We start from the raw sequence: 27,423 nt of genomic DNA, 5'->3' as shown, positions 1-27,423 counted from the left end.
TTTATTATCCAAAATCATTTTCTCTAAACTCCTATTATATTAAGTGATGAGTACAATGATGATAGTAAATATGAGGGTGAAAATGTCGTTCTGCTGAGGATTGGGACTATGGCACGTATTTGTGTGAGTTATGAAATTCTAGGCACTAAAGTGTTGGATTTCGCTATAATCTAAGTAATTGATGATGAAGTATGGAAAATAAAAAGAATGCAAATTAAATGAAGAATAAACTATATGATAAAGGAATGGGTCAGATTAGGGGTATTGCAATCTTGATGCTCTAACAACCTTAGAATTAGGGGATAAACAATTAACCTAGGGATTTATTGGCAATGCACTCAAGAATTCAGTTCAGATACTCTCGTAATCAATAAACAGAATTAGGCTAAGATTGCCCCACTTTTGTGATGCACCAATCATAACCTTAAACACTAAAGCATTGTAAGCCCCCAAATTACCCCTATTCTCATAGTAGGAAAAATTAGGTTGAAATTGGTAAGACTCGAGTCTTTCACCCAACCTTCGTGTAATGAAATCATCTCCTCAACTAGCAATCAATTGTGACCATCAATTAATAACAAGTAGAATTCAATCCCCAATTCAACATAAACCCTAGGCAAACAATTCAATCCCTTTATGCAATAATCTCAAATTGAGCATCAAGAATAGAATAGATCCCTAATCAAAACCCATAAACGAAATACTCACTCATTATTAAAGTAACTAAAGCAAAGCAAGAATGAAACATTGAGATCGTAGCATCAAATCTGAGAAATAAAATAATAAAGAGAAGAAGAACTTCACTAACAACTTGAAGAGTAATTCGAATCCAATCCACGATTCCAAGCTTGTAAACGAGTTAAAGTATGTAAATCTGAGTTAATCTATGCTAGGGAAAACTCTAAAAAGAAGGAAAAATAAGCTACACTAAACTAGGGCTCGGAATCCCCCAAAAACCAAAAAATCGCGTCATTAAATACTGGACAGCAGCAAAGGTCACGGCCGTGTGCGTGGCCGTGTGGCGGTTGCGGGTCTGGGGTGCACACGGGCACCCACACGGCCGTGTGGTGCCTTATCCTTTTGCTACTTGTTTCCTTTTGTGCTCCGCTGCTCCTTTTCAACTTTAGGTAGATTCCTTTGCTTCCAAAACTTGTCCAAAATGTTCCAAAAAGTCTTCCTTTGTTGCTCCTTGTGGATAATTCAAACCCTTGGGACAATGTAACAGACAAACAATTCTCAATTTCACTAGGATAAAGAAAATAAGCATCAAAACAACTAAAATAAGGGGTGAATTATTGTACAAAATAGTAGATATCATTAAGCTTTTAAAATAAAACTATATATGTAATTTAATTTCTACAAGAAATTTTTGTCAAACAAGAGTATAATTAAATATTTTAAACTCTTTATTTTAAACGATTTGGTACGGAATATTTATATATTTATTTATGGTTTTAAAAGCCATATTTAGGGGTTAAATTTATTTATCAAAATTTTGAACCAAAAGTCTATCTGAGACGAACATGTGATCCTTATAACATTGCTTTGAGCTTAAGTTTAAACCCAAACTAAACCTTAGCCCAAATGATTTTTAATTAATTTCCTAAGGGTGTGTTTGGTAACCCGGAAAATGATTCCTGGAAATTATTTTCCGGACTTTTGGTGTTTGAGAACATCTGAAAAATGTGGTCAACGAAAAAAAATTTCCGTTGACCAAGGAAAATGATTCCATTTTTTCGAAAAATGGCATCGTGCGGACTGCAGAGGGAGGGATGGCTCAAGCCGTCCCTCTCCAGTCCACTGACTCTGGTTTCTAGCACTAGAAACCAGAGCAAACTGTTTTGGTTTCCGCTTGAAACCAGAGTACCTTTTTTTTTTTAATTTATTTATAATAAATAGGGAAAAGGGTCAAATAAGCCCATGAACAATAGCTGATAAGTCAATTAAGCCCCTAAACATTTAAAAGGTACAATTAGACCCTTTAACATGTTAAATTAGGGCAAAGAAGCCTAAAAACCGGTAAATGACCTGCTATGGCAGAAGCCCAATGGTCGCCTTCCATGGCGGAAAGCAACCATTTCGTCGCGTTCCGCTGGAGTCTGGCGAACCGTCGCCGGTCGTCAAATTTTTGCCTGAACAGTAAATGACCTGCCATACCGTTTTTGGGCTTCTTTGCTCCAATTTAACTTGTTAAAGGGTTTAATTGTACCTTTTAAATGTTTAGGGGCCTAATTGACTTTTCAGCTATTGTTCAAGGGCTTATTTGACCCTTTTCACTAATAAATATTATTAGTTTATATATTTTTATATTTTAAATAAAATAATAAAAATATATAATTATACATTTCTACTCATTTTCTGAAAAATGAACCAAATACACAAAGACAGTTTTCCAGAGTACATCCAAACACGGAAAATGAACTCATTTTTTGGAAAATGACTCATTTCCCAAAAGCTATTTTCCTGCTTTCCAAACACACCCTAAGTTCTAAAACATTCCTAGCCCAAAACTTTAGCCCAAATTGTGTATTTTGGATACTTTTAAATAAATAAAAATATGATTTGAGACCCCAAAACCTTAGGTGTATATATATATATATATAGAGTGCTGTTCAAATGAGTCCTGGGGTTTATATGAGTCCATGTGCACACTTCTTAGCCTTTAAAATAGTGTGATTAGTGGTGTAGATTAAAAGTAGTTTGTTATTTTAATAAATTCATTTTTAAATTTAAAAAACTCATTTTTAACTGTGTTCTTTGGGGGAGTATTTGTGCAGGGGTATTTTAGGGTTTTGAAGTGGGGTACTCACAGCCGCTTGTTATTGTTATTTTTTATTTGTATTTTTGTTTTCAAAAATTAGGTCTCCAGGTTGCACAGGGTGACGTGGAGTGTGATTTTGCGTAGTGACTATTGACTCATCGCCGGCTGCTGCTCGTGCAGGCTAACAACTACCGCGCCGTTCACCCCTTCGACGCCGTCTCACGCCCTCGTTGCCCGCTGCTACCGTCCTCAGCCCATCACTGCCGTATTATCCCACGTTTCTCCGTAGCCGCGATGTCCCGCATCCCGTCGTCTGAGTCTCGCCGCCGGCCGGCGGAGGTCCCACAGGCTGATCGTGGTAAGTGTTTTTTTTGCCGGTTCATTGCTCGGATAGTGGTCTGGATTTCTTGTTCGCTGTGGTGTGTTGCGTGGTGGGGGGATGGGTGGGCTCATTCTTGCTCGCTATGTGGTGGTGGCATTTGTTGTATACTGTGCACATGGGTATGGTCTACTGTGCCATTGGTTGTGTTCGAGTTTGCGCATAGTTTCCGTGTTTGGGATTTCGAACTGCAAGAACCTTTTTTTTTTTAGTTACAGTCTGCAGCTAGTTGTTTTTGTTATTTGAAGGTCTAATTGTATTTTACCTAAACAATTCATGACTAATCGTCCTTGGTATGTCTTCTTTTAATACAATACAATTATTGGAATTATAATAGTTCACAGTTCTTTAATTCACAATCCTTGTGCACTTGGGTTTGGGGATTACTGTGCATTTTTCCAATATATTACACACAAGGTGTGCACTTGGTATTGAATATCTACTTTGCAGCTAGTTTATTAGTGTGTAATTGTATTGTGCATTGTGCCCTGTGGTTGTGTGCATTTACCTCATACAATACATGTAGTGAATTTCTAATATTACACAGAAGTTGTGAATTTCACCCGTATGCTAGTTACAATTGTTCGTTGTAATTTTTTTCCAAATAATCCAAAACTAAACTCCGCTAGTATCTGTTATCTTTATAAGGTAGAACTAATTTGATGTCTACTGTGCATTTCGTTCACGTCTACTGTGCAGCTATTTAATCCATATTCAATATCAAACTAGTTTTGAACTACTTTGCAGCTACTTTTTGTGTGTGGAATTAAAGACTGCGAGAGCCTAATTGTAGTGTGCCTTTTGCCTTTCCTAGTATCTCTTATCTTTATAAGGTAGAACTAATTAGATGCGTACTGTGCATTCGGTTAAGGTCCACTGGGCTGATGGTTTTCAAATTGTTTACAGCTAGTTTATTGGTGTGGAATTGAGCCTTATGCTTATTACAAGTTTTCCTTTTTTTTTTTTTAATCCAAATAATTCAAAACAAAACTTAACTCAATTTCTAATATTACACACAAGGTATGCATTTCCCCCGTATGGTAGTTATAATTGTTCGTTGTTCTTTTTTTCCAAATAATCCAAAACTAAACTCCGCTGGTATCTGTTATCTTTATCAGGTAGAACTAATTTGATGTGTATTGTGCATTCGGTAAACATCTACTGTGCAACTACAGTAGTATCTCTTATCTGAATAACGTAGTTCGTTGTTCTTTTATTCCAAATAAACCAAAACTAAACTCCGCTAGTATCTCTTATCTTTATAAGGTAGGAATACTTTGATGTGTACTGTGCATTTGGTTAACATCTACTGTGCAAAAACGATAGTATCTCTTATCTAAAAAAGGTAGAAATAATTTGAGGTGTACTGTGTGTTTGGTTAACATCTTCTGTGCTACTACGCTAGCATCTCTTCTATTTATAAGGTAGAACTATTTTGATGTGTAATGGGTTCGTTGTTCTTTTATTACAAATGAACCAAAACTAAACTCCGCTAGTATCTGTTATCTTTATAAGGTAGAACTAATTTCATGTCTACTATGCATTTCGTTAACGTCTACTGTGCAGCTGCTTTTGAACTTGTTTACAGCTTTTGTGTATTCAATATTTAATCCATATTCAATATCAAACTAGTTTTGAACTACTTTGCAGCTACTTTAAGGTAGAAATAATTAGAGGTGTACTGTGCGTTTGGTTAAGGTCTACTGGGCAGATGGTTTTCAATTTCTTTACAGCTAGTTTATTGGTGTGGAATTGAGCCTTATGCTTATTAGCAGGTTTCCTTGTTTTTTTTTTTTTTTTTAATTCAAATAATTCAAAACAAAACTTAACTCAATTTCTAATATTACACACAAGGTGTGCATTTCCCCCTTATGCTAGTTTCAATTGTTCGTTGTGCTTTTTTTTTCCAAATAATCCAAAACTAAACTCCGCTAGTATCTGTTATCTTTATAAGGTAGAACTAATTTGATGTGTACTGTGCATTTGGTTAACATCTACTATGCAATTAGGGTAGTATTTCTTATCTAAAAAGGTAGAAATAATTAGAGGTGTACTGTGCGTTTGGGAAACATCTACTGTGCAACTACGCTAGCATCTCTTTTCTATATAAGGTGGAACTATTGTGATGTGTCATGTGCATTCGGTTATGATCTACTGTGCAGCTGGTTTTGAACTTGTTAACAGCTACGCTATTTGTGTACAGTTGAGTCTCATGCTTAGCATCTCTACTGTGCATTGTGTACATGTCTTCTGTGCTCTGGTTTTCATCTACTTCGCAGCTAGTTCATTAGTTTCCAATTAAAGAATGCAAGAGCCTAATTGTACTGTGCATTTTCCTGTTCTATTCAGTTCTTTTTTATTATTTTCCCAAGCAAAACATAAGTAAACTTCACTGGTAACTCTTATGTCTATAAGGTAGAACAAATATGATCACTATTGTGCACACGGTATTGTCTACGGTGCAGCTGGTTGCATTATACCCTAACGCTAATCCTACTCCTATGACGGTGGAGCGTTTTATTAGGGAACGTTATGGGGTGTGTGTGTGTAAAATTTTTTTTTATCCTATTCTATACTCTTCAACAGTTTAACCCTTCTGCTCAACTGTGTTCAGGGTCAAAAGCACGGAAGGTCGCCCCCTCCAATTTTGCCCCAGTCGCCTCTCTGTCCGGGGGCACAGTACCTGTTAATGCCCATGTCCCGCCACAGCCGGAAAGCTTTCCCAGCATGCATACACGTGCGTTGGGGAAGCTCCTCGTAGACGCCAATAAGCAATTGACAGCCGGCCAGCGACGCACCGTCATAGCAATGGGGTTTGGGCCGATGCTCAATTTCCAGATCGCAGACACACCATTGCGCCTAGGTAATTGGCTACTCTCGAACTTGGACATCGATTCAATGCAGTTGAAGTTTCCGAATGGATTAACACTCAAGGTGGATGAGGAGGCGGTCGAGGCAGTTTTTGGGTTGCCACGGGGCCCCAAAGTTATCACTGATAGGGCGAAGCACCAGAAGAGTATTATCTTGAATATCTGGCGTGAATCATATGAGAAAACCGATTACACAATCACTCCTGTAGAGGTGGCCATCAAGTTAGAAAAATATCTCGATGGGGGAGAGTGCTTTATACGAAACTATGCATTACTTGTGGTTAGTACTATTGTGCGTACTATGCAGAATGGTTATGTATATCAGCATGTCATTCCAAACCTTGAGGATACCCTCGAAATTGCCAATCTTAATTGGTGCCAATATGTGATTCATTCCCTCGTTGCAACACAACCAGCGTGGAAGGCAAGGAAAACGCAAAGGTTCACTGGCCCATTGGTGTTCTTAACGGTACGAACCCACCATGATCTCTCAGTCCCATTTCGGTCACGAAGTGGTATTTAATCATGTCACATATGTGTGTTTGGTAGTGCTCAGTTTGGTGCATAATTCTGCGCAGGTGCTCTATGTTGATCGGGTTCAGGCTGGTGCATGCACAGTGCCACGCACTCTTCCAGCTTTCGTGGGGTGGGATTCCGAGTTACTGAAACAAAGGGAAGAGTTGGAGGTCACATCTGGTGGGTTTGGTCGGGGTACGATTGTGGAGCCGCTACAGCCTAAGAAGAAGGTAACATCATTTTGAGGTCTATAAATGGGGTTCAGTATGCGTTGCTATGTATGCTTGATAACTACTAGTGTGTGTGTGGTTAACTATGAATGCATTTTCTTGCACTCTCATTTTTCAAGTTCTGTGTGTATATATATGACATGTATCTTTGACCACTCTCAAACTTTCTACAAGTTAGTTTTTTTTTTTTTTGGAAACCTTCTACAAGTTAATTTACTTCTAACCAATGTCCTGCACTTTGTCTCAGGATCTGAGGGTACGGGTCACCGAGCAAGCACGCCTTGTCGCACCAGGTATCCTGCAGCTTGTAGAGTTGCTTCGTGAAGCTGAAATGGAAGCCGATCAGTCTGATCAGTCTAGCAAACTCTTCAACACTGCTAGATCCCTTGTTGGTATACACCCCACCGTTGGCGTGCCCGCCCATGCGCCACCCCCAGCTGTATCGGCCGATGGGACAGAGACCGATGACGACTTCTACTCCAACCCTGACGTCCTCAAGGCGGTCGAAGAGATAGAGCATGCGGTACACAAGCGAAATGCACTCTATAATGGGCCGTCACTTAGTGGGGTGTTGCCAGAGGATGCGGCCACTACAACAGTGCGCCAGATGACCAACAATGCAACTTCTGAACAGCGTGCATCGGTAAGAATGATAGTTTAGCAATGTAGGCTCTAGCATGACTGGTTATGCTCTATGCGGGGTTACCGCGTGTCATAAAACTGTGTGATAGTATTCATTACAATATGCATTCCTAACGCCCTTCCTACCGACATAGAAACTGATACTCATCGTTTGCCAATGCTTATTGTTTAGGGAATGTCAACACGGTCCGGGGCCAAACACAACGGCGTCACCCCATGTGCTCAACCAAGTTCTAGTGCCCCACCTATCAGCCCACCACAGTCCATTCGTGTCAATGGCGTCACCGCTGCCCCACAGGTATACAACACTCTATTGTTTAATTGGTTCAACACACCCGATGTTAAATTGATACTCATTGTGTGCCGAAGCTTATTGTGTAGGGAATGTCAACACGGTCTACGGCCAAACACAACCGCGTCAGCCAATCTGCTCTACCAAGTTCTAGTGCCACACCTATCAGCCCACCACAGTCCATTTGTGTCAATGGCGTGACCACTGCCCCACAGGTATACAACACTCTATTGTTTAATTGGTTCAACACACCCGGTGTTGTGAAATCACTCCTACCACTTGTTTTGCAGGTTGTTGCCCAGGTGCCAGGAGCGCCCTTATCTATTACTAGGCACCAAACTGCTAAAGCCCCGCACGTAGCGACAAAACCACCCCAGGTGCCAAATCATCCTCCCACTCCAGTTGTCAGAAACCAGTCATACCATATGGCACCGGTGGATGAGTTAGACCCTGCGGTTCTTCAGCAAGATGAATTCTCGGATGTCCCATCATTTAGCTTAGGGCTGACACAGGATGTGCCCACCTCGCCAGTGCGGCACACCACCACCTTTGCTACTCCTCAACAACGTCTGACGGTAAGTGTGTCAGTTTAGCACAGTAGGCTCTATCATGTAGGATCCACACATGGGCACACTGTGCTAGGGGGGTATTTACAGCGTGTCAACAACCCCCATACATTCTCTGCGTATTCCTTATTGCTTTTCTATTTCTAAAGTTGGTTTCTCACAGTGCGTACTATATTGCTCGGGAGCTAATCTTGTGTATCGTTTAGTGGCTTTCTATTTTTAATAGTGCTGCATCGAAGTGCTTAAGTGTTCGTAATGGTATGCTTTTATCCACCCATTTCTTCCTACTGTGCTATTAGGTCTCGTTCTCTGTGCACAATGTTGGCATGTAGGGTTTTCAGATGGTCTTCCAAGTAATCCATACTCTACCACACTGTTCTTTGTAATTCCCAACCTCCAGCTTCTTCATTCTGTGCAAGTAGGCCTAGGTAACTGTGCCCAAACTGAGAATGTATGTGCTCTTGATGTTCCCCCAATTTAATCAGACTGTGCTCTACTGTGCTATTAGACGCGGGAGCTGGTCCTGTGCACCCTTTGTTCATTTCCTAGTTTTCTATCTGGTTTCTCATCTTGTTTTCCTTTGACTGTGCAATTCAGTGTGTATATCTGTGCACTTGAGTGTGTATATGTGTGCACCGTGCACACACCAACCAGTCTGTGCCACTAGGCTATAATAACTTGTATGGGGTCTGTGAATTAATATGCATTACAGCATGTGCCCTTGACGCTCCCGTAACCTACCTCCACACCACCGCTAATCGTTTGTCCATGCTTATTGCGCAGGTAATTACAAGCCCTAATGCAACACCTGGTCGGCTACACCACTCCATGCGTGATGATGGGGTAGCCGCCACCCCACAGGTATACCACAGTAAATGGGTGACTTCGGTGAAAACACCAATAGTATTCAAGTTGTTACTAACCGACGTTTTGCAGGACGTGGCCTCTATCCTAGGGACTCACACATCTACTTCTGGAACACCAGTGGGGCGTGCACCGCTAAAAGCACCAAAACCACCCCACTACTCAAAGCATCAGCCGACTCCAGTTCGCACGAAGCTTTCACACCATGTTAGCCAGATGGGGGGGCGCCCTTCGTGGACTGTACCTAGTCAGACTTATGTGTATCACTGGATTGTCGACAACCTCGCGGTCAATAGGTTTACAACTTACTTAGTCTACTCTATTTATATGGTTAGTGCATGTAACAGTTTTCCCAAAGGCTCACCACTCAATGCTGCAGGGACGACGAGATTTTCCGCTATAAGGCATACAAAGCATCGTGGGGGAATGTGGCGTCTTTGCAGGAGGGGAGTAAGGTGGCTTATAGAGTTGTAGACGCTTGGGCATGCGTGCTAAACTATCGAGAGCTTACCAAAGGTGCTGCCGTTCCAAACAGGCTCTTTGCGTCAACGAAAACAGCGGTATGTTCTTATACGCTAAACACCTCAACTGCTTATACCAACTGTGCCATTGCATGATGTCGTTTGTGCACATCCAACGCAGCTTCAATCTGCGGTCAACTACACAGCTCTCCGGTACCTCCGCCTAGGGTGGTTCACTAAAAGTCTTGAAGAGGATTTTAGCAAATCACCCCGTGAGACTTGGCGTGGGATTCACATTGTAAGTGCCTTTACAGATCGCATACATCATTGTTAATGGCATCCTGTCTGGAATGTTTCTGAAAATGAGTTCCCTTTCTTAACTTGGCAGTATATTTTCCCAATTCTGCAACGAGGGCATTTTTACATGATTAGTGTTGACACGATTGCGAAAAAAGTAGACATCATTGACAACTCTTCCGCAGCTGAGCCCAAAGACAGGTTGTATGGCCAAACTCCAAATCAATTGGTAAGTAAAACAGCCACACCCGGCCCTAATTAGATCATATAGTCATGTTTCATCTCTTTATCATGCACTCTAACCTGGCCCCGGTAACGCACTTTTTTTCAGGTAGACATGTTCTCTACCTTCTTGGATGATAAGCTCGAAACTGAAATAGCGTCACAGATTAGGGGTTTAATACCTAAAAGGATGCAAATGTCGTGGAGGGTCCCTAAAAACCAAGTTGACTCGGCCGTGTTCACTATGCGCCACATGGAGTCGTACTAGGGCCAAGGGGTCGCGAACTGGGATGTTGGACTACAGAGAGGGAACTACATGCAGATATGTGTTTTGCATCAGTATTTTATGAGGGAAATTCTGATGAGTGACATCAACATTCACCAGAATAGCAACATCAAGCGTGCGCGAAACTTTGCAAATGGGCTCGCAAGGAACACACCCAAGATAGTTTAGTTAAAGTGCGGCGTGTGTTATTTGGATGGTGATGTCAGTTTAGTATGATAATAATTCACCAGCGTAGCACTGCGAACAATCACAGTACTCTTATTTTTTGATGTAGTAGATTATAAGCGTGCATTCAAACCTCGGATACTAGAGACGAGGTGTTTTAGTACGTTGTTTTTATTTAATCTAGTATACGCGTGCTGGTCAATCGTAGGCAACACTACTCGCGTCGCTCATTATATCTTTGGGAGTGTGGGAAATACGTACACCTTCACTAAAGTAAAGCGTTCACTGCTGCCACGACCCCATATTGCTAACCACGCGTCCACCCGCATATACCAGTATTAACACAATTGTGCAAAGATGTCCCACAACCTCATGCCACTGTAACAGGCGTAACAAGGTCGCCTGGTCCTGCTATGTGTAGTTCCCAAATTAATGATCTAGTAATAACAAACCCAACGATCGAAAAAGGAGCGCAGATAACAGCAACCGTATTCGACCTTAAATTCTTCTACTACCACCCACATGCCTAATGGAGTCCTACCCCATATATTTTCACACATCAACCCCTGAACTCACCGATTTGGGCGACACAGAAAGGTGTTGCACAACTAAAACAAACGAATACGCTCAGTAATAAAGTTGTGAACGAGTACCATATTGGACTCAAACACCAGTAATGGGTTATTAAATAGTACAAAATAAAAAACATACCTAAACCACTCCTTCGTTATTACAACATAAAAAAACCAACATATTCTCATAAAAAAAAAAAAAAACCCACATAACTAATTACTATACTAACCCGAACCCTCATACTCTTGGTTCATCTTCCGTAACACACAGTTGCGACTATCATGTCCATTTGCCAGTCCGCATGTAGCGCATGTCCGTCCCCCAGGTTTTTTCATAGTCACTGCAATTTCCCGGCTTCCTTTAAGACGCTTCCCCCGACCTTTGTTACGAGCCACCACTGGGGGGCGTATCACTACTGGGTCTACAGCCACATTTCCGGTAAAGTTCTCAATCACAGAATGCTTACCACGTCGCATAGGGGTACTGTCAGCACCCACACTCAAAGACTCTCTTAATGCTTGGACTGCATTACTCACCATTAGTATTCGTTCCTGGTCTTCCCCTGCTACGGATAAACATGTATGAAAATCAACCCACAGTTTATGCTGCGGGGGGATGTGGTTGTTACCCTCGCTATTTGCTCGGCTCGTCGATCGCACACAAGCACCACGTGACCACCGTACAAGCACGTATGGTGACGGGATCACTTCCATGCCATCATCTTTGAGAGCTACAAAACCATGGCTGCACAGAAGCCCTACCTTTTCAAACATTTTGCACGTGCAATGGACTGCAGTCTCGTCGCTGTTAAACTCCACCTTGGACTCGTTACCATAAACGTCCTGTATCACATATTGCTTAACTACCCCAGTTTGCTGGACACTCACGACCCGGCATGAAAAACAAGCCTTAGAAATCTCATTTTGAATCTCGTAGAACAATTGTATCGTATATACAGCAGCTGCATGCCGCTCAATTGCCAAGGGTGTTGTCATCTTAGGCAGGTGCCCTTCACATGCCGCGTTTAGCTTTGCTTGCTCATAACGTTGAGCTTCGATTGCACCGTCATAATGGCATAAAAACTCAATTAAACTAGCATGGCGGTTAGTCGAACATCCAAAAACACTGTTGATGGCTTCAGACCGAGAAGTCGTGCGCAACAAACCTCCCATACGTACATCCCGGAAAAAAGCAGGGATCCACTGTGCGCGCAACTCGAACAGTTGGTTAAACCAAGTATGATCCAGCAGCCCGAATCGTTCCATAACACTATGCCATCGTAACTCAAACTCCTCAGTAGTTATTCTTTCATCCCATACAACTGCGTTCAAACTACGAAGGAACTCAGCATCCTTGGCTAGTATTGGTCCAGCTTTTTCAGTGACCTTTGACATTATGTGCCACATGCAGAATCTGTGCTGTGTGTGCTTCAAAACTTGTGGCACAGCTTTTCTCATAGCAGGGTCCTGGTCTGTAACTGTGCAAATAGGCTCCTGACCCATTGCACGCTTGAAGTTCTCTAACAACCAAACATAAGACGCCTCATCTTCGTTAGCAAGTAGCCCAGCACCAAACACCACACAACGCTTGTGATTATCAATCCCGGTGAATGGGACGAACACCAATTTATACCTGCACACATACATTAACAGTGTTACACCACCATTGGGGCATTCCCCCCCTCATAGACTACCAACCACCAATTTCCATCGCTTGGTATGAAAATGGGGCCACACAATGAAAAAAAAAAAACCTGATTAATTGTGTAAACGTTAAAGAGGGAGTACTAACTTGTTCGTGTTGTAGGTTGCATCAAACGACATCACATCCCCGAAACAAGCGTAACTCTCCCGTGCAACACGGTCTGTCCAAAATAACCTGCAAAGTTGCTCTTCTGCATCTATGGCGTAGTCGTAGAAAAAATCTGGACACCGGTCCTGTCGCCCACGGAATTTAGCAATAATCATTTGTGCATCCGCACCCTTAATTAATGCCAATAAATCTCGTTTCATGTTCCGAAAGTCATTACGTGTCGCCCCAATATTTGAGAAATCACCAACGAACTCTCTATACAACTTGAATGATTTAGAAGGTCCAATATTTGCTTTTGCACAACTAGCAACAAAGTTCTGGTGGGTAACATCCATGTAGCGGTTCGCTCGCAGAAAGGGCCGTGACACGTCGCTGCACAATGGGTGTGTGTGACTGATTTCTAATAGGTGCACAATGAATGAACCTGCATTACCCCGTTTCAGCACAACCCGAGCTGGGCAACCAACACGATTCGATGTCCGGTGGCACGAACCACCCACTGCTACACCATTCCCCACCTCCAATTCCGCAAACTGGTCTCGTACGACTTGTTTAAACCCCTGTCTTGAACACACCAGGTGGCGGACCGTTGTGTTTCCATTTCTATCCTTTTTCACCGTGCTACGACGCACATCAAACCCTACCGCCCTACCGTACTCAAAATAAAACACCTCACCCTGTTCAACTGTACCAAACACCTGGCCGATGTGTGGTGTGATTGAATCCTCAGAAATCGGAGCCCAGAACTTAGTGTCATTCGAGGTGTAGGTGGTCGTGCAATCAGTTTCGGGGGAAAAAATATTGACGCTACCTGAAACATCATATAAACCACATTTACAACCATAACTAACAAAAAACAAAGCGAGACAGTAGTAGGGACGCACAGAGTTAAAACAAACAAATACCGAACGACACCCTGTGAAGGCACATAACAGACCCCAAGATCCTACCAACAACAGATTACCACAAGTACATGAATGGAAATGACACCAAATCCCAAAAAAAAAAACATAATGAATACCATATGTATTGCAATTGATATTAACTGACAGTAGCTTATAGGGTGATAAAATACCATATTTGCACAGACTCGCGGGTGTTGGTGCATGGTCCTCGAATATACGTACCCACATAACACACTTCTTATCCGACATTACTACCCCTACACCTATGCCACATACTCTAACACCTTTTATTTATTAGTTTTAAAACACTATTTGTAACTTATACCCAGTACTCCTAAATTGACTTCCTCCAAATTTCAGATTACTACTAATTAAGTTCAATTCTGTCACAGTTACTGAATCACCATACCGCTCAAACCCATGTTCTCCGATCACACCACCCGGAAGTATACATACAGCCACGAGGGATGAGTCTGGACGGCTAGCACAGAACTCCATCACACGGTGCACAGTAGTTAATTTTGGCCGCCTACCACAGTACAACTCACTACATAGCACAGTACACCCATAACCATACGGCGCCCCACTGATATGGCCTCATTGTTCCAACACCATTATGATGTACCACTACAAATGAAGGAGCAAACCTACTCTATAACCCGGTTGAATTATATTAATATGCAAACAGTATCCTACAAATTCACCACACCGTAATTCTATAATATTAAACACATTCAATATATCTCTAAGGCTATGAAATAGGTGTTAAGAACATCAATATCCAATGCCAAACGATACATCTAATAAGACCTCCCAGAGAATTGTTCAGTAAGGACAGTTGTGCTCCTCTATACAGTTTTAAATAAACAAACACCCAACACCAACTCTAGTAAACTAGCATTCAATTGTTACTGAACTATTGGCTTAGAGACACAACGAGTCTTGGAACCCCGTAGTGCTCAATCCCGACGGAAACACCATCCACCTACCACTGTAGAAAAGCAATGGGATCACAGTTACCCTAAATACAGTGCGCCTAATATGGATGTAAATGAGCAACCACCGCAAATCATACGAAGGCGGCACAGTTAAGCCTCTCATGTTGCACAGTACAAAGGAGGCTCGAACAAAGGATGCCACCCCAGACAACCGCAACCGTTCCAACGAATACAATTAGGCTGGGGGGTGGGGAAAAATTACCTGTCGCCGGAGTGGGCATCAATGGTGATCTTGATTCACTATGCAACGCCATCTCACCGGCCATCGGGGATGGAAGTTTTGTTTACGAAGCCTAATAACGTGCAATGACAGGAAAATAATTGGCCAACAATTTAACCACCAACATTAAAATTATAATTTTGGTATTATTAATTGTGAATTAATTTCTCAATTACATCCCTACCCTTACCTTTAAATCTGTTTAAAATCTAGAATAATAAAACAATTAAATCTTAGCCACAATAATATTAACAATCAGTGGAGCACAGATGTCCACAGGGACTCATGGGGGGTGTTGGACTCATAGGAACAGAAGCCTATATATATATATATATATATATATATATATATATATATATATATATATATATATATAAAAGCATATGTTCATTGCCTGAGGGATTATTGTTCATTTCCAAAAATCCAACCCAATCCCCATTCCCATCTCTCTAGTCCGAACCAGACGACAAGAAGCAGGGGAGTTGACAATGAAGCAGAGAGGCGGCAATGGCAGTGCAGACCAGCGACGAGGCAACCAGTGGTTGTGGATGGCGGTGAACGGCACGGCTTCGTTCGGCGTCCTTCATCCTCCGTCGGAGGCTTTGGCAAGGAGTTCAACAACAGCAGATGGTTGGCATCCTCTTCCTCCAGCTTCGGCCATCTCTGTCCTTTTTCCGGCAAGCAGCGGTTAGGTTTGCAACGGTTGTGGTGGCTAGGAGAAGTTTGGGCAAAAAGATGGGAAAGATGGATTAAGATTGGATTAAGGCCTACTAATGAGGTAATGAGGATTTTTTTTTTTTGGTAAATGGGAGGGACCCCAAGGTCTCGAGAAACTAGCGACGTCTATTGGTCGCCTGGCTTGAAGCATCGCGGAGCAAGAGATCAATCAAACCATCCGGTGGGGTTTTCAATAATTGATGTGCCCCACTGAGAGTTTTACTCTATGTTTGCGAGGAAGTCCGCACATTGGTTCCCTTCCCTGAAGATATGAACAACCTTAAACTCTTGGAATTGAGACATGAGGATATTGCAATTATGTATTGATGAAAACGATTAATAATGTTGGTGTGGATTGATTGGATTATTATTTAATGATAGTGATTAATGTTGATTAGTGTTTAATTGGTGATTAGTTGTTTATTATATAGTAAGTATTATGATGATTAATTATCGCAATGGTTAATTGATTATGATTAGTAGTTAATGTTAATGATTAGTGTTTAATTTAATGAGTAGGATTATGATTGAGTAACGATGTTGGTATGATTTAATGATTATTGAATAATTATTAAGGATGAGTATGATGATTGAATGAAGATGAAGCTTAATGATGTTTATGAATTAATGGTGGTGATTAAGGGATGGTCAATGTTAATAATGGATTGATTATTGATTATGTTGATGAGAAGGATTAATAGTTCATAATTATGGACTAATGAGCTAAGATGTTGAATTATAAATATAGTGGTGATAATGCTATAATTATGATACATGGGTTATGAATTGTTGATGAGCTGGATCCACAAAATAATTTGCGGGCACTAAGTTGATCACTACTAATAGCCCTAAGCCCTTCACATTGACAAGCTTACAAATATTTTTTTCAAGTGTCTTTTTTCTTCTTCTTCTTTTCTTCAACCATGCCATGGCCAGTATCCTTATCAAAGGATGAGAGCGCCATGGCCACTGATGACATCATGTTCCTAGGACAAAGATGTCACGGCTAATATTTTTGAAGTTGCTGTTGTTTTTTTTTTTCCTTATTAATTTAACAATGAGATGGAAAATGAAAAAGTCAAATTGGATCCAAATTAAAAATTATTAAAAAAAATATCATGCATAAGTTGCTACATTATTGGTAATATGAAGTGAACAAGTAAAAAATTCCAAGTGTACTATTTTATTGAATTTAAGTTTTACTTATAACTATTTTAAATTTGTAGAATAACTTAATTATTATTTTCATAACAGTCATATAAACTTCTATAGATAATTAAAAGAAGCGTAAATAACCCAACTTACCCCTCTAAAAATTATCAAAATTAAAAAATAAAATAAAAATAATAAACTCACAACCACACACATCCTCTAAGTCTCTAACTAGGAAGCCCAAGTTATATATATATATATATATATATATATGTATGTATGTATGTATGTATGTATGTATGTATGTATGTATGTATGTATGTATGTATGTATGAGAACACTTCGTAGGAGAGAAATAAGAACCAATCTCAGCCTTACATTTGTAAAATTTGATGGATCTAATCAGATTTCAAAAAGAAAAAAAAAAAAGACGTGGTGACAGTTTCATAATTATTATCAACTCCACCGTGCAAACTTTAAAACTTAAATATGCAAATCTTTAATAACTAAATATGTAAATCTGGTAAATTCTATAAAATCAACGAAAAAGCAAAATTTTAAATCTAAACCCTAAATGTTAGACCTTAAAAAGTGAACCATTGGACCAAATAAAATAAAAAACCAAGTCATGAAACTCTAAAATCGAAACCCTAATTGCAATGTACTTTCGCATTTTTGCAAGTGCAAACTTTAATTTTAATACTAAATGTGCAAACCTGGAAAAGTCTAAAAAATGCATATTTTAGTGTTCACGTTTGCATCGTAAAGTTGGTGATAATTACGAAAGTGCGACCACATGTTTTTAAAAATCTGATATGATGCGTTCAATTTTTCCAGATATAAGGTTGTAATTAGTTCTTAGTTTTCTCATACGGGCTTGTTCTCGTAATATCCAATACCTACCTACCTACCTACATACATACATACAATATATATACATACATATACATACATATACATACATAGATACATGTATAAATGTATGTATGTATGTATGTATATGTATGTATATATATTGTATGTATGTATACATATATGTATATATATATACATACATATATGTAAACATACATATATATATATATATATATATATATATATATATATATATATACATATATGTATACATTGTTGGTCCCAAGGGGGGTACAAGTCTAGAGAGGGGGGGGGGGGGAATAGACTTGTATAAGATTTTGCAAATCTTTTCGACCTCTCGTGTGTATTGGACTTAGGATGTTTAGGTCTGACACATCACAAGACGAAGACAAAGTTTTATGCGCAGCGGAAAAGTTATCCCCTTTTAATTTGCACGAGTTTGAGTTAGTTCGAGAGGTGTGGTTATATGCAGTGCAGTTCGAGAGATAAGTTAGCAAGAGATAAAAGCAGAAAGTAAATGCGAGAGAGATTTTTAAGTGGTTCGGCCAACCCGCCTACGTCCACTCTTCTTCTAGAAACTCCCTAGAAGGATTGCACTAAAACTTCCCTTTTTAGTACAATATCGAGCGCTTGAGCTTTGATCACGAAGCCCGCCTCAAGCCTCAGGATCTTCACAAGACAACTCCCAGGTTACTGCGCCTCTTCTTGCCTTCTCCAAAGCAAGGTTGTTCCGATTGTCACAGGTTGTGTGTAACAATCTCCAATCTGACCAAAAGCTTTCGTTGGATGATCTTCCTTGTAGAGCAGCTTTGGTCACCTTCTAGATGTGTAGTAGTTAAAGCTTTGTAACTCTCTCAAACACTAAGATGTGTTTTCTCGCAGTTGTGAATATCAAGGATGATATTCCAGATTAAGCACTTGCACTTTGAACGTTTGAATTAGACACCTCTTATGATAGCTTAAAATTCTCGAACCTACTTTTGACTTGTGTCTTCACGTCCTTATATATGAGAGTTGAGGAATAATTCCGTTGGACGGAAAATTATTCCGTTTGAAATCTGTCTCCCATGCCGATCATGGGACTTGCATATTTTTAGCATGTTTAATGGAGTGGTGATCTTGTAACTTGAGCCTTTTGTCTTGTAGTGAATATCCCATATTCCTCTATCTTGAGTCCATGCTCCACTTACTTCTTTTGGCAAAAGTTACTCTTTTTGTATTCCCATTGATCCTCGTTTTAGGGAATAAGACCGACCTTGGATTGGTGCACTTTCTATCCGTTTGTTGTGGAAATCTGACGTGGCATCCACTTCTGGCTGTTCTAAGCTTCCATAATATTCTTTAGGCACCTCCTTACTATTTTATCTCCATGATATTCTTCTTCTCCAAACTTAGATTACTTTATCCATGCGTGTTCACTGCCATTCATTCGTTTTGGAGAAGTACCAGTTTGTCGAGACCAATGTTGATGTCTCGACTACTTGATGTCTCGTTCCCATGTCTCGAACTGGATTGATGTCTCGAGAGATTCCATCTCTCGAACTCTGCTTATGTCTCGAGACTTAGTTGATGTCTCGCAGACCCTTATTCCTCCAGTGATGTCCCGTGCCTTCTTCTGATCTATCTATAAGCTTACAACACGAAACTTCTAAGATGTTCAAACAAGTTTACCTTAAGTTTAAATATTTTCCGAGTTGAGCTCAATTACCAGGTTGTATTTTCGCTCTTAGTTTACTTGTCGAACTTACAAGTATTTCCTATCTATCGAGACTTAGGGGATTATGAATTACATTTGGTATCATCAAAACCTATTACAATATGTTCCTAACATACATACATACAAATATATATATATATATATATATATATATATATATATATATATATATATCAATGTTGCAAAAATCCCGCCTAGGCGCCGATTAATCCCCGCCTAGGCGCTAGGCGCCGGTCAACCGCCTAGCGTATCACCTTAAATGGTGGTCTAGGCGGCTGGCCGGCTAAGCGACCGCCTAGGCCGCCTAAGTTCCGCCTAGGCCGCCTAAGCACTGCCTAGGCCGCTTAGACGTTGACCGCCTAGGTCTCCTAGGAGCCGACTAGACCTCTTAGGCACCGACTAGGCCGCCTACTTAGGCAATTAACTATTGTTCTTCTTTATGTTAATGGGTTATTTCATTCAAAACAACATCGTTTTGAGCAAAATAACCTTAAATTGTACAAACTCTAGATATTGTTTAGGTTAATATTTAATATTTTAGTATTAACTATTAAAGTATTATATAATTTTTAATTATTAGTCTTTAAAAAATTGAAAATACTTAAACAAACTTTTAAAAAATAAAAAATAAAATAAAAAAATACACTGGCGCCGATTAATCCCCCCCTAGGCGTCCTAGGCACTAGGCGCTCCCCGAGCGCCTGAGGAGCGCCTAGCGATTTTTTCAACCATGATATATATATATATATATATATATATATATATATATATATTTGTATGTATGTATACATATATGTATATATTTGTATGTATGTATACATATATGTATATATATGTATATATATATATGTATGTTTATATATACATATATGTATAAGTGTATCGTCTTCAAGTAATGGCTAAATGGGAGTTTAAGTAATGAGGGGTTAAGCATAGGTTCATATAGTGTTTGAAAGCTAACCTAAAGATATTTGAGTAGTGCATGTTTTAGAAATCAATAATAATGAGAACAATCAAGTGAATTAAAAGGTAATAAATGAAATAGAGATTTGAACCAAACATCCTTGAATAAAATCATGTTTATGTCTAAAGTTTGAGCTATGGAAGTCTAATGATGAACTTGAGGAAATGGTTTAAGTGCCAATGTCACTCTCGTGATCATTTGGACTATCAACTAATCCTAAGTCCCATTCTCATGGTAACTTGGCTAGAAGAGGCAATTTAACAAACACTTTGTGTGCTTATTTCCTTCAAACTTCCTTTTCTCAAAGGTGACTAAGAAATATGAGAGGTATGGCTATGGTATAGCCCTATTCTCATAGATGAAACACCAATTCCAAATATCTCTTGCATAATTTGACCATAATTATGAAGAGTCAAATCAATTCCACTCAATTCATAGCCAAGTTCAAGATTAAGACAATACAAAACCTAATTTATGCAATTTAATTCATATTGGGATTCATATTCAAGGAAGTTCAATTCAAATCCTAAATATGTTTAACTATTCATATTTGGAATGTAAAGCAAGAAGTAATAAACATATAATTCAAAACTTTAAGAAATATAAATGCAAAGATATGGAATAGATAACTTAACTTTATGATTTAATTGCAAGGAATAATCTGGAAATTGAAGTTGAATGTGGGAATTCTATCTCTAAATCTTCTAAAATATGGTAGATTACAAGTGTGGGAAGTGTTTTCTAAAGTTTCCTAGAGAGAAGAACTAAAAGGAGAGTTTAAACATTCAAAAGTAATCAGAAAATAACCACCAAGATGTATTTATAGTCTAAAATTCGCGCATTTTCGTAGCCTTCAGGATAAGAAGTCACGGTGGAACTCACGGTGTGAGTCTCACTGATCATAGTCTAATCAGCACACTCACGCTGAGACTCACACTGTGAGTCTTAGCGTGAGTCCCCTAATCAGAAACTTTGGTGTGGACTCACGCTGACACTCAAGGTGTGAGTGTCAGCGTGAGTTCTTCTAGACAACCTTCACGCTATTGTTTTGCTCCTTTGTTCCCCGGTGTGCTCTCGGATGTTTTCCTTGTGCTTTAAATCTTCATTTTCTCCCAAGAGTAGCATCTTTTCATGCTTGCTTGCCTGTTACTCGCTCTTTTCTTCTTTCAAACAAAATGCACCAAATTAATCACTATTCCACATTCATTTACATAACATTTTAATAAAAAGCAAGCATAAATGAGCACAAATAATAGGCTATTTCATGACATATCAACTTCACTTCGTCTTCTTCAAAGGAGATTAGCTTGTTCAAGAGGAAACAGAGAAAACAAAGAAGCGGGAAAGGTTAGTAGACAGGCTACGGACGATTTTGCCTAAGAACACTAATCTTACTACAGATCAATTAATACGCAAATTTTATATCCAATGTTTGAGATCATTCATCAAAATTAAATTCAATGGTCTATATTTCATCCTATTTCTCACCTAAGGGGATAATTTCACAGGAGCGCTTATATATATATATATATATATAGGGTCATGTTCAAGTGTGGCCGCGCCCATATATATATATATAGGGTCATGTTCAAGTGTGGCCGCGCCCTTACGTGCGGCCGTGCGGTTTACACCACTCAATGTTAAGAAATGCACCACTCAATATTACGTAAGGGCGCGGCCACATTTGAATAAAATTCTATATATATATATATATATATATATATATACATATATATATATATGCATACATATATATATATACATACATACATATATATATATATACACTTACATATATATATATACATACATATATATATACATACACATACATACATATATACATATATATATACATATACACATACATATATATACATATATACATATATATATACATATACACATACATATATATACGTACATATATATACGTACATATATACATATATATATACATATACACATACATATATATACGTACATATATATACGTACATATATACATATATATATACATATACACATACATATATATACATATATATATATATATATAGATATACATATATACATATATATATACATATACACATACATATATATACGTACATATAGATATACATATATACATATATATATATATATATATACGTACATATATACGTATATATATATATATACATATATATATATATGTATATATATATATATATGTATATGTATATATATGTATATGTATGTATGTATGTATGTATGTATGTATGTATGCATGAATGCATGCATGCATGCAATGTATGTATGCATTGTATGTATGCATACATGCATACATACATACATACATACATACATACATATATATATATATATATATATTGGTTGAGATGCGGACAGGCTTTCCATGCGGTCATGTAGATTGCACCATTAGGTATGCATAAATGTATGATAACTTGTTCAGAAATGCACCACACCCTGGTGCATCGCTAAACATGTGGTGGTGCTTTCTTGTATACCCGGTGGTGACATGACCGCATAGGAAGCTTTGTCCGCACAAGAATAGAGTCATGATCAGGTGTGGCCTGGTCATTAGGTGTGGTCGTGCGGCCTATTTTCAGCTATTAGATCATATCAGCTCATCAAATCAACGCGCAATATATATATATATATATATATATATATATATATATATATATATATATATATATATGTTACAGAACACACCATTCTACTTACTAAAACGCACCAGAGAATCGATAAAACATACCATTCCACACAATATACCAAATGCACCTATTCACTTAAAATTCATCAATATACTTAATAAAACACATCATTCTACGTATTAAAATGTACCACAACGTGCCTCATGTCATATTATAAGCATACACTTTTTACACATATTAGAAAACATGTGCTAAAATTAGGGGTGGGAGTAATTTGGATTACCCGAACTAACACCCGAAATCCGAACCGAATTTTAAATTTTGGATGAACCCAAATAGTTATCGGTTCGGATATTTTAAATTTTGGTATATCAGAATATAAATTCGGTTCGGATATCGGGTGTTAAAAATTTACCCACACCCGACCCGAAACCCGAACTAACCGAAATTTTATTATAAATATAATAATATATATTATATATTTAGTTATCAATGTATTTCATAATTAATAATATATTAATTTTAAAAAGTTTATTGGTTAATTATTACTATTTGTCTTATTTTTAGTTTGATAGTATATGAAAAAAAATATATAAATAATAAAATAATAAAAACATAAAAAAATTAAAATTGATAAAAATAAAATTTTGGGTATATCCAAACTAACCCGAAATAAACTCGAAATAATTTCACCCGAATCGAACATATCCGAATTAAATTTGGTTCGGATATCGGGTGTAAAAAACATCACCCGAAATTTTCAGATATCCGAAATAAAAATCGGGTATCACTCGAACCGAACCGACGCCCACCCCTAGCTAAAATATACACCATTCTACGTATTAAAATGCACCACACTTATTAGAAATACATGTATTAAAATACACACCATTCAATGTATTAAAATGAACCAGACGACGTATTAAAACACACCATTCGACAACACAGTTACACATCATTCTACGTATGAAAATGCACCAGAGGATAGAGTAAAACACACCATTCCACAACACAGTTAATGCACCAACATACGTAATAAAACACACCACAGCATGTATTCAAACGCACCACACTATGTCCTAAAATGCACCCATTCCAATTCACGTAATATAAATACTAAAATTACCATAATAACCACACTTAAACATACGCGAATTTCAGTAAGATTAATGAAATTGGACGGTGCAGATTAGGCCGCATGACCGCACCGGAGCTCGCCGCCGAATTTGAACAAATATATATATATATATATATAGAGAGAGAGAGAGAGAGAGAGAGGGAGAGAGAGAGTAGAGTTCAAGTGAGGACGCGTCTTAACGTGTGAACAGTGCGGCCTCACCATTATGTATACAGATATACACCACTCAGTGTTAGAAAATGCACCACACAAATATGCACCATTAGGTACACATCACCAAAAAACACACCAGTAAGTATGGAATTATACACCACACAGTGTTTGGAAATGCACAATTAGGGGCAGGGGAGTTATGGTGCATTATTTTTGGTGTGTTGTGTGTTTTTTGGTGTTTTTGTGTATTTTCATGTGGTGCGTTTTCAACATTGAGTGGTACAGTTTATAACATTGGGTGGTGTGACCGCACTGTTCACACGTTAAGACGCGTCCACACTTGAGCAGATTTATATATATATATATATATATATATATATATATATGGAAAATTGTAATTTATGCCCCTCCATAATATACCAATTATCAATGTCACCCCTGAATTATTAGTGGTGTAAATATTGCCCCTCAATTTTTAAAAACGGTACATATATTGCCCTTCACATTGTGTAAATATGTCGGTATGGAAAGGGCCATATATGTACCGTGTTTGAAAATTGATGGGCAACATTTACACCACTAATAATTCAGGGGTGACATTGATAATTGGTATATTATGGAGGGACATAAATTACAATTTTCCCTATATATATATATATATATATATATATAGACACACGCGCGCGCGCGCGCACACACACTATACTATATATACTAATAAGAGCAAATAAAGTTAGGCCTATAGCGAGAACTAAAAAATGTTTGTCCAATTATTTGATGAAATGAATGGTTCAAATTATTTTGATTTTAGTATTTTTTATTTTTCTACTTTACCATTTATTATATTATTTTCTTTCCTTAAATACCTCGCATTCGTTTAGTATAAGCTTTAGTAACGAAACATTCTATTAAATATTTATTATTCTTAACTTACTCATTGATTTATATAAGAAATGTCTTGGGTTCGAGCCTCGTCCCAATTAGAGTTGCCATAATTCTTGAACATATATTACGAATGGGTTACACTTGTGCGAGACCGTCTCACGGATCCTTATTTGTGAGACGGGTTGGGTCGGGTTGAATCAACATGCAAATGTCATACTTATATGCTCAAATGTAATACTAATTAGGAATAAAATTTTTGTCATTTATAAGGGAAAATGTAATACTTTTGAAGAAAAATGTAAAGCAATAATTTTGCATTTTGATGTAAAAGTATTATCTTTTCCATCAAAAGTATTACATTTTCCATAATATGTAATGTTCACCTTACTTATAAGGAAAAATATAATACTTTTGAGGAAAAATATAGTACTTTTAAATCGAAATCTAAAAGTATTATATTTACCATTATAAATAACAAAAATTTTATTCCTGATTAGTATTATATTTGAGCATAGAAGTATGACATTTGTGCGTATAAGTATCACAATTTCACATTGACCCTACCCGACCCGACCCGACCCGTCTCACACAAGTTTTTGTCATTACGAATATGTTAGAGTGTATCAAAAAAAAAATACAGTATAAAATTTAACATGAACTTTAGTCAAATAATTAGTCCGACTAAATACATAGCATTCAAATTTGAGCATCAAAGATTCCAAATAAGGAATCTTGAAAATCATTTTCTTGCATTTCAAAAAAAAATAAATTTAGGTTACATTTTTTTACCCTTTTTTTTAATTAATATTCTTTTGATTATTTAGAACAAGACTCAATATTTGAATTATGCTTGTTGCATTATTGGGAACGATTTAGATCATTGTGTTATTTATATCTTTTGTCTGTATTTCTATAATGGTACAATTGTACATTATTTTACAAATATTGTATTAATATTTTTTATTAGACAAAATTGTTCTTACATCATTGTTAGACATGTGCGACTTAATTACAAAGTTGTTGATTAGAAATACAACTACACATGGACTCTAAACGGTAGGATCATTATCCAAAGAATTGACAATTTTGACATTCACTGGCTCGAATTGAACAAGTTTACACATCATTCTCAGAAATTTTATATTCTCAAAAAAAAAAAATTTCTCATAAATTTTATCAATGTATGAAAACTTCGAAAGAAATTTGTAAGTTAAATTTTTACTATATCATTATAATAATATGTATGGTAACCATATATTCCGAATTATTTATTCTCATCCTCTATTGACAAGAATTGTAGCAATTGTCATTGACAAACTCCCAAAATAATTTGTCTCAACAGCAAATAGAAATCAATGACTTCATTGTTATGGATGAAAAGTAAGTACCTTACTCTATTACTCTTATTAAATTAAATAAAATAGTAACTACAACTAGAAAGAATACATATGCATTTCTTTAATTTAGAATTAGATGTTTACAATGCCTTTATTCAATATATATATATATATATATATATAATTTCATTAGTTATATTTTCTTTATTTTATACAATACAAAGATTCCTTACCTTCAAATTCATTAATTAATTCACTACCTTGTGCATTGTCTTCTTTTTACACTATTTTGTAATTAAATATCAAAGTTATAATACAAAATAATGTTATATATTTATTTACCAAGTATTTTATTAATACCATGTAAAAATATATATTTTTTTAAAAATGTTTGAAGCAAATCATATTAACTACTTGAGAGGGATTTGTTAGCAAAGAGGGTATTCAAATAACTCAAGAAATTAAAGCGGAAAAATACCCTATAATATCTCTGGACTACATCACAGTTGTTCACTTTAAAAGTAAATCACATTTTTTTATTAAGATGATTTAAAATGTATAAAGTTTTACTACCTTATCTAATCTTATTCCTTAAATTAACTATGAATTTCTCTATCCACAAGAACTCATTCAATAATAATGGTTGAACCAAAAGTACCTCGACCAAAACACCTAAAGGACGGGTATGCTTTTATGCTGATAATAATGTGTAAATGGTAATTAGATCATTATCTTATGTAGCTACATTTAAAATTCATTATT

General features: G+C 37.5%; 2 protein-coding genes across 2 annotated transcripts; one reads left to right on the top strand and one right to left on the bottom strand.

Annotated features, from left to right (window-relative positions):
- Positions 1–2,862: 2,862 nt before the first annotated feature.
- Positions 2,863–10,763, top strand: LOC116011343. Its single transcript, XM_031250896.1, has 13 exons — positions 2,863–3,119; positions 5,755–6,479; positions 6,589–6,756; positions 7,004–7,399; positions 7,571–7,696; positions 7,780–7,905; positions 7,981–8,265; positions 9,040–9,117; positions 9,193–9,416; positions 9,500–9,680; positions 9,763–9,879; positions 9,970–10,107; positions 10,210–10,763. The coding sequence occupies exons 1-13, from the start codon at positions 3,056–3,058 to the stop codon at positions 10,366–10,368; spliced, it is 2,787 nt and encodes a 928-aa protein (XP_031106756.1). The 5' UTR covers positions 2,863–3,055; the 3' UTR covers positions 10,369–10,763.
- Positions 10,764–11,348: 585 nt separating this feature from the next.
- Positions 11,349–15,093, bottom strand: LOC116010902 (protein FAR1-RELATED SEQUENCE 5-like). The gene is made up of 3 exons (XM_031250395.1): positions 15,042–15,093; positions 12,916–13,747; positions 11,349–12,756 (listed from the first exon to the last, which is right to left on the bottom strand). The coding sequence occupies exons 1-3, from the start codon at positions 15,091–15,093 to the stop codon at positions 11,349–11,351; spliced, it is 2,292 nt and encodes a 763-aa protein (XP_031106255.1).
- Positions 15,094–27,423: the final 12,330 nt, after the last annotated feature.

This window comes from Ipomoea triloba, chromosome 2 (assembly GCF_003576645.1).
Source record: "Ipomoea triloba cultivar NCNSP0323 chromosome 2, ASM357664v1".
In the NCBI taxonomy this organism is placed as follows: Eukaryota; Viridiplantae; Streptophyta; class Magnoliopsida; order Solanales; family Convolvulaceae; genus Ipomoea; species Ipomoea triloba.
Note: the sequence above shows the minus strand (reverse complement) of the source record. Positions and strands in the feature narration are given on the sequence as shown.

Bases quoted from the DNA above. Each gene is read 5' to 3' on its own strand.
- LOC116011343 (XM_031250896.1), top strand. From the start codon at position 3,056: ATGTCCCGCATCCCGTCGTCTGAGTCTCGCCGCCGGCCGGCGGAGGTC. The intron at 6,480-6,588 runs GTACGAACCCAC...AATTCTGCGCAG, and splicing joins GCCCATTGGTGTTCTTAACG to GTGCTCTATGTTGATCGGGT. The intron at 7,906-7,980 runs GTATACAACACT...CTTGTTTTGCAG, and splicing joins GCGTGACCACTGCCCCACAG to GTTGTTGCCCAGGTGCCAGG.
- LOC116010902 (XM_031250395.1), bottom strand. From the start codon at position 15,093: ATGGCGTTGCATAGTGAATCAAGATCACCATTGATGCCCACTCCGGCG. The intron at 13,748-15,041 runs GTAATTTTTCCC...ATGATGTTTCAG, and splicing joins GATGCCCACTCCGGCGACAG to GTAGCGTCAATATTTTTTCC. The intron at 12,757-12,915 runs GTTAGTACTCCC...GTATGTGTGCAG, and splicing joins GCAACCTACAACACGAACAA to GTATAAATTGGTGTTCGTCC.